The following is a 14,036-nucleotide window of genomic DNA, read 5'->3' as shown; positions in this document are numbered from 1 at the left end:
AGTAATGAGGGTAAAGTGGCATCTTTTTTTCTAAGTAGCAGCTGCAGGCTCTGAAAACCTTTGTCCTTTATTTTGACTGACTAATGTTTGGCCCAACATATACTTATATGTAATATGTCTTGAGCAGTAGTGACTGCAGAATTTCTTGCGGCAGAAGTTAGTAATGTTAGTAGATTTAATTCCCCCCCCGGCCCCACCCAACCCTTTCTAATTCCTTATTTATTTATTTATTTATTTATTTTTTACAAAATGGCATTGTATTTTCACATAACTCATGATTTTTGAGTTATGTAAAATTAATTTCTTTCGCTGCTTCTCCTTTGAAGGTCCATATTGGTTATCTTCCCAACAAGCAAGTCCTTGGCCTCAGCAAACTTGCAAGGTAAGTATGACGACATGGTAAATAGGAAAACAGGTTTATAGAACCTTCCCTTCTACAGGGACAATCTCTGTATCAGTGTGATCTAGCTTGGAAGGCACATTGCAACTTAAAATTTATAGTCACAGAGACAAACAGACTTAGAGGGCCTGAAACACAAATGCCCCTTTCTTTTGACTCCTCCACTGCTGGCCTCCTTCCCCGCTTCTACCCCTTCTTCCACCAGCTCAGCCTTGAAGTCTAGTTCACACCTTCTCAGTAGAGCCTTCCCCAGCTGGAGATGACCCGAGGGTACTTTCAGTTCAGACCCATCTTTTGAGGATGATTTAGCTAGCAGTGAGGGGTGAGGGGACACCTGTGCTGGGATCTAATTGCACTGCACTGTTTTCAGATTTTTGGCAAACCAGTGTTTGGTACCCTCAGCCTCAGCCCTGCTTTCCTCTGGGTTCCTCTGGGCATCTCTCTGGGCCCCAGTCAGCTCTCTTTTGGTTTCTTTGCCTCTGCAGTCTCAAGTATGTGCCTTCCGTGGCTTCCTCACCTTCATTCCAAGATAGTGTTTACTCCTCTTTCCTTTCTGCCACAGTTTTCTGTCTTTTATCCTGTGCTTCAGGTTTTTTTTTTTTTTTTTTTTTTTTTTTAATTCCTTTCCATTGTCATTTGACTTTCAGGAAGGAGAGGTAATATACATACATGGTCGTCTATGTTTAGCTGAAGTTAACCTGAAGATCAAGTGTTCATCTATTTCTGAGGGCCCAACCAACAATATTTTATTGCTCCCAACTATGCTTTTTTAGTAATTTCCTTCTATAGAGTTAGAGAATCTGGGATGAGTGGGAAAAACTGGGAAGTATGAGAGACAGTTAAGAGCAAAATGAAGGAATACGTAATGAATGTACCGTTAAGTGTCCCCTTCCCCAACGCCATTATAAAAAATGGACGAAGCTAAGTTTCGATAACTTGATTGAGGCAACACTGACCATATCAAAGTGAAATAAATGAATGAATCTTTGTGACCTGACTGACTTCTCTGTGGCCCTGTGTTCCTGTTGCTGCATCACTTTAGCGCTGGGATTCACACAATTTTCAAATGGCGATAGAGATATTTTTTAATTCTGTGGTAGAACCCTAAAAATGACCCCAGCAACCTAATATCTGTGCTCCATAGCTGGTTTTTTGTTTGTTTGTTTTTTTTTTTACTGCTAATTTTTCACCCATATTCTCTAGGGAAGGAAAAAGCAGGTAGAAGAGAGAAATATAACTTCCCCAGATTCAGAACTAATTCTTGCTCAGCATTCTTACTCTATCCATCAGATAGGGTTTGTTGGCACCATAAAAGGATGTTATTATATAATAGTTATACTCGCTTCACTGGTGTAAGGTTCTTAACAGAGATCCAGAAACAGCTTGTCTTTTTTCAGGGACCTGTATTCAGTGGCAGTGCCAAGGGTGGCTGAGAATGAGTATTGGTGGTGATGGGCGTTATTAATCCTCACATTTCTATTCTCATCCCTCTCCCCAGTAACCTGCTCCCAAATGATGATGATGAAGTCATGAAAACTGCGGATAAAACTGTCTTAATACTTTGTAATATATAGTCTAAGTAAAATTAGTGCATTTGCTATGTAAATGTAGCTGTAGGCCCAGTCCCAGGTGCCCTCCTAGCAAGATTGCCACCCTTATACCTTTTCCTTGTAGAAATTCTGGAATATGCCTGCAACATACTGTTCACAAGTGAAAGGTGTGTAGTGGATAGCTTTTATGTTATATAATAGCTTGGCAGACCACGTTACACCTTGGCCTCAATGTAAGCAAGCTTCTCTAGAAGACCACATTGTGTACACTACAATGGGTAACACTTTATGGAAAAGAATTCTAGAGCGATCCAGTGAGGTCTTGGAATACATAATAACTTGGGGGTAGAAGGAAATAATCTTTGGTTATTTCCTTTTCCTGGTGAAAGGAACATATCTCAAATAATTAAGTTCTTATGAAATAATACAGAGAATTTGATTATTGGAATGGGGGATTTGTTTTTATTTAATCTTTATAAGATTAAAACTTAAGAAAAAAAATGGAACTCTAAATCAAAGAACCAAGTATGTTACTTTCAGATATTTTGTAAAAAATTTGAATAACACATCTATTAAATGGATAAAAAGAACAAAATTTCATCCAACTGCTTATTTCTTATAAGAAGTTAGAATGTTTTAGGGAATGAAGAGTAATAAAGAAAGCTGAATATCTTAGCAAAACTTCACCATTCATTTTAATCTTGTATGTGAGGTTTGTTATATGCTTGCCTTTAAACGAATGACCTTTCAATGCCAGGGAAGTCAAATATCAAACAATAAAGCCTTAAGTAACAAGAAAATGCCAAGGGTAACTTGATCTGGTTTAACTCTAGTAGAAATCTAGAGTAAATTTAGTTTGAATAGAAATTCATTTTGTGGCTGAAAATCCATTGAACATGTATTGGTTTTCTTGCCTTAGAATAATTGAATGAACATGATTAAATCTTGAATTTAGAATTGTAGTGCCTGGGGGTAGCCATGGTTAATCTATTTATGAGTACCTATTGTGAAAGGGCACTGTGCCAGCTACTGGTGCTGCAAGGGAGAAGTAGGACACAGCCACTGCCCTCAAGGAGGGTGGACCACATTGGGAAGCAGGTGGCACAGAAATGCCTGGTTTGGAGCTCTGCATTCAGAAAATCTAGGATATCTGTGGTTCCTCCAGCTTAAGAGACTTCAGGTGTAGGGCTCAGCAGAATTCTAAATGAAGAAATTCCTTTAGGAATTTCAAACACAAATAATGGTGTTGGAGCAAGATATATCCTACTGGGTAGGGAGTTGACTGATGAAAATAAGAGATTTAGGCAGGGGTGATAGGAGATAGTTTAAAAGGGAAAGTGGGCATCAGATTCCAGAGAGAAGATTCTGTTTTTCTTCTTTCTATTATAAAAGTAATATACCTACCTGTTAAGCTTAAATACAAATGAGTAGGTAAAGGGGAAGTTTTTCTTTCCTATTTCCATTCCCCAGATTTAAAACTGAGATTTCCTGCACTATCTCTCTGGAAATTTTCTGTGCAATTTCCATGTTAAAATTAGCAGAACTAAATAAAACAAAAAAGGGAGAGTATACTCTACATTTTTATTACAACTTGCTCTTTTATTTTTTTTTTTTTTTTGTATAGAGGCATGCTTTATTTATTTGTTTGCTGGTCTGTTTGTTTGTTTTGTTTATACATGCACTGGGTACAGTCAGAAGCGCGGGAGGGTGAGAGAATTCACCAGAGCCAGAGCAGGGAGCAGAGCAGGCAGAAGGACCGAAGTACACTGCTGAGGGGAGCAGCGGGCGGCAGGAGAGGTCTGCGCGCCATGTGGGACCCTCCTCCGGTGGCCGGGGAGCAGCCGGGGATCGAACCGGCGCCGCAGAGGCCGCGGGCAGCTTCGCAACCCAGCGCTCAACCGCTGCGCCACCGGGGAGGCCCTACAACTTGCTCTTTTAAAAATTTAAAACATCTTGAAATTCCTTAGGCATCTTTTAGTCCAAAAAGTCCAAGTTCCTTTTAATGGCTAAATAGTATTTCATTGATTGATTTAACCAGTCTTTGATATAGATAAGTATAGCCTATAGTTTGAGGTTATTGTCAAAAAGGAAACAATATGCTTTGGTGAACATATTGCTGTATATTTGCTTTCTTTGCATCTACCTGTGAGATAAATTACTCAAGTTTAGTGGGCAAGGATAGCTGAATTTTGATATTACCAAATTGCTCTCCAAGAAAGGTAATGCCAATTTATCTCTGGTAATAGATAATTGTGTGTTTCTCCACACTTGCCAATACTTGCTTTCATTGCACTTTTCATTTTTTTGCCAAACTGATAAATGAAAAATGGTACCTATTATGTTAATTTGCATTTATTTAATAGAGTGATATTGGATCTCTTAGGAAATTTTCTGCTCCTTAGCCTTTGATAATTTTTCCATTGTATTTTAATTACTGTTTTGCATGAGCTCACTAATTAAAGCAGTTAGGCCAGGTGCTACAAATACTTTTTCCCATCTTGTCATTTGTATTTTGATTTTGTTTTATTGTTTTTCTATAAGGAAGTTTTGAAACTTTAATAACATCAATTCATGTTTTTAGGGGTCATATTTTATGGCTTTATTTTTATATTTAAATCTTTGTTTCATCTAGAATGTATTTTGGGGCAAGAGTGAGGAAATATCTATATCCATTGCTGTTGTTTGGTCACTGTCCTGAACACCCCCAGCTCCCTCCCACTGCCATCTTGACATGACGTACTCTGCTGGGCCTTTCTTATGTTCTTTCTGGATTATATGTGATAATCTTAGCTCCTCCCTGGCTTCTAGTCTCTTAGGGTCCTTAAACTTGCTCTCCTTTGTTGTTAGGGTATTCTTTCTAAAGTATGGATTTGACGATGTTGTGTCTTTGTAGCCCTCATAGCTTTTAAGATAAAGTTCAGACTCCTTACTTCACCTGACAAGCTTCACTGTGAGCCTGCTGCTCTTTTGTCAGTTGCTGTAGCCACATTTTAAAATCTGCAGCTTGGTGTTAAGTCAAGCTTGTCAAATCAGGTTATGTGAAGGCATCAAAAGATAGTCTTTGGGGGTGGGCTTTCGCTTGCTTATTCTTATTTATTTGTTTGTTTGTTTTAATAATACTCTTAAGATTTACAAGGATTAAATTGTAAAATCAATGGGTTCATCCTGTACAAGTGTCACCAGATTACTTTCTCAGTTGCAAATGGAACAGAAGAAAAGAGAAAGCAAAAATGCAAAAGAGAAAACAGAAGGCCTACTACAGATGTTATAAGACCAATAAGGGGGCTGTTTAAGATGCTCTTTGCGTTAAAACTAGTGCCTAACCATGTTCCATTTATTAAAAAAAAAACACAGAAGCTTAACTTGAGAAATCAAGGGAAAACTTATCAAAGGGAATAAAACAATTTCTCTTATTTTGAGGAAGTTTGTAATAAAGTTGTCATGATTCCTGGTCAAATGAATTCAAAACAGAAAACAGGGAGGAATTGGCTGGAACACAAGAGAGACCCACAAATTTGAAAGAAGTGAATGCAGAAACTAATTATATCTCATTGTGACTGAGGAGGACAAAAAGGTCATACAAAACAGAGTACTAAATTTTGTCCAAAGGCAAGCTTAAACTTAAGCAAAAAAATCTGAACAGGGCCTCCCTGGTGGCGCAAGGGGTTAAGACACAACTTATGAAGCTATCCGCAAACTCTGCAGCACGAGTTTGATCCCTGGCTGGCCAGGGAGCAACACACATGGTGCAACAGACCTCTCCTGACTCGCAGGCTGCTCCCTTCAGCAGTGTATTTCAGTCAATCCACCTGTTCTGCTCCCCACTCTGTCTCTGGTGAATCCTCTCACCCCACCCCCCACACCTCTGGCCTGTACCCCAGCTCTTGCATGCATAAATAAATAAATCTTAAAAAAAATTTGAACAGGCTATTGTGTGAAAAAAAAAAAACACCCTAAGAATTAGTAATACAAAATTTAAAAATTTCATTCTTTAAAAACTAGCTATTTAGGGCCTCCCCGGTGGCGCAGCGGTTGAGCACTGGGTTGCGAAGCTTCCCGAAGCCTCTGCAGCGCTGGTTCAATCCCCGGCTGCTCCCCAGCCACCAGAGGAGGGTCCCACATGGCGCGCAGACCTCTCCTGCCGCCCGCTGCTCCCCTCAGCAGTGTACTTCGGTCCTTCTGCCTGCTCTGCTCCCCGCTCTGGCTCTGGTGAATTCTCTCACCCTCCCATGCTTCTGACTGTACCCAGTGCTTGTATAAATAAATAAAAATAAATCTTTTAAAAAAAACCTAATATAAGTTGATTAAAAAAAAACAAAAAAAAAAAACAAAACCCAAAAAACTAGCTATTTAGAAGTTACAATAAAAAAATTTCTTTGACATGATAGACAGTCATAAGGAAGCAGACGCTGTGTATCAGTGTATGTGGAGCATGGGCACCCCAGTCACCACATAATCATGTACACAGCAGGCACTCAGTGATCATCTGTGAGGTTCACCTCTGTTGGCATGGCAGTAGCTATCACAAGCAGGTTGGTGATAGTAAAGTATTAGGGGAATTATTATTGCAGTGTGGAGCAAAACATGGATGCCTAGCATCACCACTGTTGTCTACCTGAAATTCTGCTCGAGAAAGACAATTGATGACAATGAGAAGGAAGACATTGCTAGTTTTCAAATTGACAGCATCTCCTATTTATGTAATGGTAATTAATCTCTTGGGGAACTATCAAAAGTAATGTATACAGAAATTTAACCCAGTAAGAAACAAGAAACGTTTGGTTTCTAGAAGCTGAAAAGCCACCCTTTCTTGGGTTTTTATTAAAAATAAAAAAATGTGTAATTGTATTCCTTCAGTGTTGTGTATCTACTGGGAACGGAGAGAAGAACTTACCTTCACACTGAGTGGTATATGAGATGCTGCCCCTGTTACTAACTTTGTTGGGTATAAGCAGTATAGAGGAGCAAGCTGTCATTTCTGTTTGCGCAGCAAGATGTAGGGAAGAGCCATGAAATGCCTCATAGGGGAGGTGATCCTTAATTGTGTCCAAATTCATGATTCAAGGCCAATTTTTTTAAAAGACTTATTTATGCATGCAAGAACTGGGGTACAGGCCAGAGATGCGGGGGATTAGAGGATTCACCAGAGACAGAATGGGGAGCTGAATAGGTAGATGGACTGAAATACATTGCTGAGGGGAGCAGCGGGCGAAACAGGAGAGGTCTGCTGTGCCATGTGGAATAGAACTTGTGCTGCAGAGGCTGCAGATATCTTCACAGAGCTGTGCTTAACCCCTTGTGCCACCAGAGAGGCCTTCAAGGCCAATGTTTTTAGAAAAAATTTCTTAAATGCAAATTATCTTCAAACAGCCACCTTTACATTTTATAACTTAAGTGAAAGATGTAGAAAAGGGAAAATGTACCACGTGGCAGTGGTGACCATAGTAGTAGTAGTCTGCTATTTCATCAGTCAACTCCCTACCCAGTAGGATATACCTTGCTCCAACACCATTATTTGTGTTTGAAATTCCTACGTGACCATGGTCACGTAGTTGACCATAGTCTGCTATTAACAGATAGCCCTTTTATTTTTAACTTGAAATTTAAGCTCTGATTAAACAATATGATTAATGAGAACACTTGAGACTTGCCTAAAATTGCTAACCTGGGAGCTTTAATGTTCACTCACCTCTAATTGTGTTTTTCCTAAGTGAACTTTACACTTAATTCTCTCTCTGGGAACATGAAGAAGTACACCACGTGTTGTGGCTGGTGGTCTCCTGTAGACCCCGTCTCTTCTCATTTACCTGCAATTCTTGTATCTTTCTAACCTTCTCCTATAAACATTAATGCCTTGCCCATAACCCATAATTGCTTCATTAAAGTTCTTTTAATCTTATGAGGAAGATGTACCAATTTCATGTCAACTTTTGATTAAAACAACTCTTTTTCCCCCCTAGGATCGTAGAAATCTATAGTAGAAGATTACAAGGTAAATTTTTCAACTCTTTTATTTGCAGAAAAACATTTTTTCTTAAGAAAAGTGGTTTTTGTGCTTATTACAGGGCAATACATATGACTTATGGAAATTAAAACTTCTTGGAATATAAAATAGAAGGTCTGCTACATTTTAAGCTTTCAGAAAAATCATTGTTGTATTTACACATTCCTTCACTTTACATTTGTATGCATATACCAACAATTTAAAATCAATTTATTTTTATTATATTTAAACAAATTATATTAAGCACACATACTGATTATAATGGGCTTTGCTTTTGTTTTTCCTTTCCTTTTTTTCCCCTACTTTTTTTCAAAATGCAATCTCATTTCCTCTGACTGTTTGGCATTCTATTGCATGACTGTGCTGTGACTTGATTTAATCAACCCTGTCTTTCCCCTGATAGACATTTGGGGATTTTGTCAGTTTTCAAATAGATGCGATTCTGCAGTGAACAGCCTAGTATGTATTCAAGGTTGAGTTGTTTATTCAGCACAGGAACTGCATTATTTAGGTTAAATCGTTGGTTTTCAACATTGTTCTAAATATTATTCCATAATTGGAGAGTAGCCCCATTTTTAAACCTATGTGAGCTATTTTTTGCTCTACTCTATCTCCTTCCTCCATGGATGTGCTTATTACCAATATTCTGTTGGTCCTACTTGCACACCTAAGAGGCGGTTGCCAGCCTAATCCCTCCCCACCGGTGCTGGAGGTCATGGGGATTCCTGTATTACACATGAGAGAATTAAATCAGACAGAGGCCTCCTGTGGCCCAGTCTGCAGACAGCAAACTGTTAAAAGATGTTTTGTGTTGACTCTCAAACCTCACAAAAGTCTGCTTTTTAAGATTTTAAATATTTCAAAAAAGTTCCGGTTACCTGTTTGTGTCAGACTCTTAATCTGAGCTTCTCATCACACCCACAGTCCAAGAGCGCCTTACAAAACAAATTGCCGTAGCAATCACAGAAGCTTTGCGACCTGCTGGCGTCGGAGTAGTGATTGAAGCAACGTAAGTCTGTATTTGTCTTTAATCATATCACAGTGGTGCATGAAAATGGTATTTAATGCAATTTGGTTTTTCTAGCACCAGGTCATGCCACACAATTGACAGTGTGACACCGACATGTTTTCCTCCTCTGAGCCTGAATCTCTTTTATCCTTTTCATTTACTGTGTTGCCAATAGAGGAGCCAGGGTAGGGGAGACTGGCTTTGGTTTGGGTATTGTTTGCTGGGGTGGTGGAGGATAGGGAGGCATGAGTTTAGGTGTAGCAATTTGTGTAACTAGTGGTGTTTTATGTCTTCTCTTGATTTTCAGTTTGGCTCTTTGTTGTTCCAAGCAGTCTTTGTTTTTTAAAAATTTTATTGAACTACCATTGGTTTACATAACTGATAATAATTTTTAAGAATAGGATGTCCCCTGCCTCCAGGTGCAGTCACCATAGTCCACCTATCACCAAAACACCCATGGCCCACCACCCTAGTTTATTGTGCTTGCTCCCCACTTTATTCTCACTCCTTCCCCTCACCACCCTGCTCCGATTCCTCAGTTCTATCCTCGGCTTTTAAGGTTTTGTAGTTTGATTTTTTTTTTTTAATTCCACATATGAGAGACACCATCAAGCTTCTGTCTTTTTTTTTTTTAAATTATTATTATTTTTTTAATAGAGGCATGTTTATTTATTTATTTGTTTTGTTTATACATGCACTGGGTACAGTCCGAAGCTCGGGTGGGTGAGAGAATTCACCAGAGCCAGAGCGGGGAGCAGAGCAGGCAGAAGGACCGAAGGACACTGCTGAGGGGAGCAGCGGGCGGCAGGAGAGGTCTGCGCGCCATGTGGGACCCTCCTCCGGTGGCCGGGGAGCAGCCAGGGATCGAACCAGCGGCGCGGAGGCCGCGGGCAGCTTCGCAACCCAGCGCTCAACCACTGCGCCACCGGGGAGGCCCTGTCTTTCTCCTTCAACTTATTTCAATTATCATAATTCCTTACAGCTCCATCCATGTTGCCACAAATGGCATGAGTTTATCATTTTTGATCACTGAGTAGTATTCCATTGTGTATATATACCACATATTCTTGATCTGCTCATTTGTTTTTGGTCACTTGGGTTTTTTCCATATCTTTTTTTTTTTTAAAGATTTATTTATTTATTTATACAAGCACTGGGTACAGTCAGAAGCACGGAAGGTTGAGAGAATTCACCAGAGCCAGAGCAGGGAGCAGAGCAGGCAGAAGGACCGAAGTAAAATGCTGATGGGAGCAGCGGGCAGCAGGAGAGGTCTGTGCGCCATGTGGGACCCTCCTCCGGTGGCCGGGGAGCAGCCGGGTATCGAACTGGTGCTGCAGAGGTTGTGGGCAGTTTCGCAACCCAGCGCTCAACTGCTGCGCCACCGGGGAGACCCTTTCCATATCTTGACTATTGTAAATAATGCTGCAATAAACATGGGAGTGTAAGTTTCCTTTCAAATTGTTATTATTATTATATTTTTGTTAGAAAATAGAACTACTGGATCATATGGCAGATCCATTTTTAGTCTTTTCAGAAACCTGCACACTGTTTTTCATAGGGGCTGGACTAGTCTACATTCTCACCAACAGTGTAAGAGGATTACACTATTGTATACCCAGCATTTATTGTTTCTGGCCTTTTTATAAGGGTCATCTTTTATAAGGTGTGAGGTGGTATCTCATTGTAGTTTTGATTTGCATTTCCCTGACAAGTTATGATGAACATTTTTTTCATGAGTCTGTTGGCTATATGTTTGTCTTTTTTGGAGAAGTGCCTATTTAGCTCTTCTGCCCATTTTTGACTGGATTATTTGTTTTTGTTTTGTTGAATTGTATGAGCTCTTCGTGGATCTTAGATATCAGTCCCTTGTCAGATGTGTGGCGTGCAAATATTTTTTTAAAAGATTTATTTATTTATGCATACAAGAGCTGGGGTGCAGGCCAGAGATGCAGTGGGTGAGAGGATTCACCAGAGACAGAGTGGGGAACAGAACAAGCAGACTGACTGAAATACACTGCTGAGGGGAGCAGTAGGCAAGACAGGAGAGGACCGCTTTGCCATGTGTGTTGCTCCCTGGCTGGCGGGGGTTCGAACTTGTGCTGCAGAGGCTGCGGATTTCTTCGTAGTGTGGTGCTTAACCCCTTGTACCACAAGGGAGGCCCAGTGCAAATATTTTTCTCCCATTCTGGAGGATGTCTTTTTTATTTAGTTACAGTTTCTTTGACTATGCAGAAGGTTTTTCATTTGATGTAGTCCTAATTGTTTATATTCTCTTTTGTTTCCATGGCTAGTGGAGATGCATCCACAAAGACATCAGTCTGTGTTGTAGAGTGTTTTGCCAGTGTTTTCGTCTATATATATTATGATGTGGGGTCTTACATCCAAGTCTTTTTTCAATTTTGTGAGGTTGTGGCTAGTTTCATTCTTTTTTTAAATTTTATTTTATGTATTTTTACATCATTTTTCATTTTTGCACAATTTGTACATTTTCATTCTTTGCATGTAGCTGCCCAGTTTTCCCATCACCATCCATTGAAGAGATTTTCCTCATTCCTCAGTATATGTTCTTGGCTCCTTTGTCATATAGTAACTGACCATACAGGTATGGGTTTATTTCTGGGCTCTCAATTTTATTCCATTGCTGTGTATGCCTATTTTTGTTCCAGTGTCATGCTGTTTTAATTATTGCATTATTTGAAATCTGGAAGTTTGATACTGTCCTTTTCCCTATTTTTGGTCAAGATTGCTCTGGCTACTTGGGGTCTTTTGTGGTTCCATATAAATTTCAGTAATGTTTGTTCCATTTCTTCGAAGAATGCCACTAAAATTTTTATTGGGATTGCATTGAATCTATATATTGCATTGGTTGACAATGTTAATTCTTCTGATCCATGAGCAGGAATATCTTTCCATGTCTTTACGTCTTCTATTTTTTTTTTAAAGATTTATTTTATTTATTTATACAAGCACTGGGTACAGTCAGAAGCGCGGGAGGGTGAGAGAATTCACCAGAGCCAGAGCTGGGAGTAGAGCAGGCAGAAGGACCGAAGTACACTGCTGAGGGGAGCAGCGGGCGCCAGGAGAGGTCTGTGCGCCATGTAGGACCCTCCTCCGGTGGCCGGGGAGCAGCCGGGGATCGAACCAGTGCCGCAGAGGCTGCGGGCAGCTTCGCAACCCCAGCGCTCAACCGCTGCGCCACCGGGGAGGCCCATATGCCTTCTTTTTTTTTTTTTTTAACAATGTCTTATAGTTTTCTTTGTGTAGGTCCTTTACATTCTTTGTAAGTTTTACTCATAGGTATTTAACATTTTTTGATACGATTATTAATGGGATCATTTTCTTAATTTCTTCCTCTTCAGCTCAGTGTTTGCATATAGGAAGGCAACTGATTGTGTATTGATTTTGTAATCTTCCACTTTGCTGAACTTGTTTATCATCTTAATTAATTTTTTAGTGGAGTATTTAGGGTTCCGTTTATATATTATTATGTCATTTCCACATGGAGTTTTCTAATAATTTGTTACACATTTAATATAGACAGAGAGAGCTAAGAATGGGCACAAAGGGTCACTTCACAAGCTACTTCTTCACATTAGAATGAGTGATAAGAATTGCACACATCTTGTGGGCAACATATTCACTCTTCTGGCCTGGCATGAACTGTGTACCCTGTTCAGCTTCAACGGGAGGCACTATCATCACTGTTCTCTGGATTTTACCTGGTGAGCCTAGCTTGCTTCACTATGTCTCTGAACACCTAACCTATCACAGTGCTGTCTTGTTCCTGAAAATACATGAAGCAAGAAGTCTGAGCTCCTTTTTGTCTAATAGGCATTATTTCTGGAGATGCTTTATATTATTTTCACCCAGGGAGAAAATTTCATCTTTTCTCATCTTACTGGATTTATGAAGGATTTAACTGTGATAAGAATAAATACTATACAACTAAGAAACTTAACAAAAAAATCTTTTAGATCAAATTTGTCCAACAAGTCAGGTTTGCACACACTTGGTAACTGTGAACTCAGTTTAATGAGAATTAATCTTTCAGTCAGTTTTTTATTTTAAAAAACAAACCAACAGGGCCTCCCTTGGTGGCACAGCAGTTAAGTGCTGGGCTGCGAAGCTGCCCACAGCCTCTGCAGCGCCAGTTCGATCCCCGGCCTCTGGCGAGGGTCCCACATGGTGCGCAGACCTCTCTTGCTGCCCGTTGCTCCCCTCAGCAGTGTATTTCGTCAGTCTGCCTGTTCTGTTCCCTGCTCTGGCTCTGGTGAATTCTCTCACCCTCCTGTGCTTCTGACTGTACCCAGTGCTTGTATAAATAAATAAATCTTAAAAAAACAAACAAACAAAAAAACAAAACAAAACAAAAAAACCCAAACTAACAACTGCCTACTCCATTAATCCACCTTTGTTATCTCGTTTTGTAGACACATGTGTATGGTCATGCGAGGGGTACAGAAGATGAACAGCAAGACTGTGACCAGCACGATGTTAGGTGTGTTCCGGGAAGATCCAAAGACTCGGGAGGAGTTTCTGACTCTCATTAGGAGCTGAGGCTCCGTGCACGCCACGTGATTTGCTGCAGATCTTGCCACAAGTAGCACTGTATGTCTCGTCTTAATTGTTTGTACATTCTCTTTTCAATTGTTACAGATGTGAACATTATTCCTTGTCATTAATTGTGTTTAATAATTATTTATAGCAAGTCAAATAAATATAATTAATAAAGGGGTGAGCCCTCTACTTTCTCTTTGCCACCTTTTAGTGGCATCATTTAAGCAAACTGCTGAGCGTGTAAGTTATATGCACAAAACCACTGCCATCAGATGACCCGAGGATGCTGGGAAGGGGGAAGAATTCATTTATTTTCTTCAATAATATGGTCAGTTGATTCATAAGCATAGGAGTATAGGGAATGGGAGAAAACTATGACCAATATACTGTTGTTTTCCTCTCTGAAATGATGTTGTGCTTAAAATAATTTATGTACAGTGTGTAGCATTGTTCTGCAAATTCAAAGTCCAACTGACTCTACTTTAATCATGTTTATTAAACCACCAGTGATGCTTT

General features: G+C 39.8%; 1 protein-coding gene across 1 annotated transcript in view; it reads left to right on the top strand.

Moving 5' to 3' along the window:
• Positions 1-13,520, top strand: part of GCH1 (GTP cyclohydrolase 1) — a gene marked incomplete at both ends in the record, with an annotated part of 44,300 nt that extends 30,780 nt beyond the window's left edge. The window contains 4 exons of the mRNA XM_084241181.1: positions 327-382; positions 7,911-7,942; positions 8,879-8,963; positions 13,394-13,520. Of these exons, the coding sequence (XP_084097307.1) occupies positions 327-382; positions 7,911-7,942; positions 8,879-8,963; positions 13,394-13,520 (300 nt within the window). The remainder of the gene's footprint in view (positions 1-326; positions 383-7,910; positions 7,943-8,878; positions 8,964-13,393) is intronic.
• Positions 13,521-14,036: the final 516 nt, after the last annotated feature.

This window comes from Talpa europaea (assembly GCF_964194135.1).
Source record: "Talpa europaea genome assembly, chromosome: 8".
Classification (NCBI taxonomy): domain Eukaryota; kingdom Metazoa; phylum Chordata; class Mammalia; order Eulipotyphla; family Talpidae; genus Talpa; species Talpa europaea.
The sequence above is the reverse complement of the archived record's forward strand: the minus strand, read 5'-3'. Positions and strand labels throughout refer to the sequence as shown.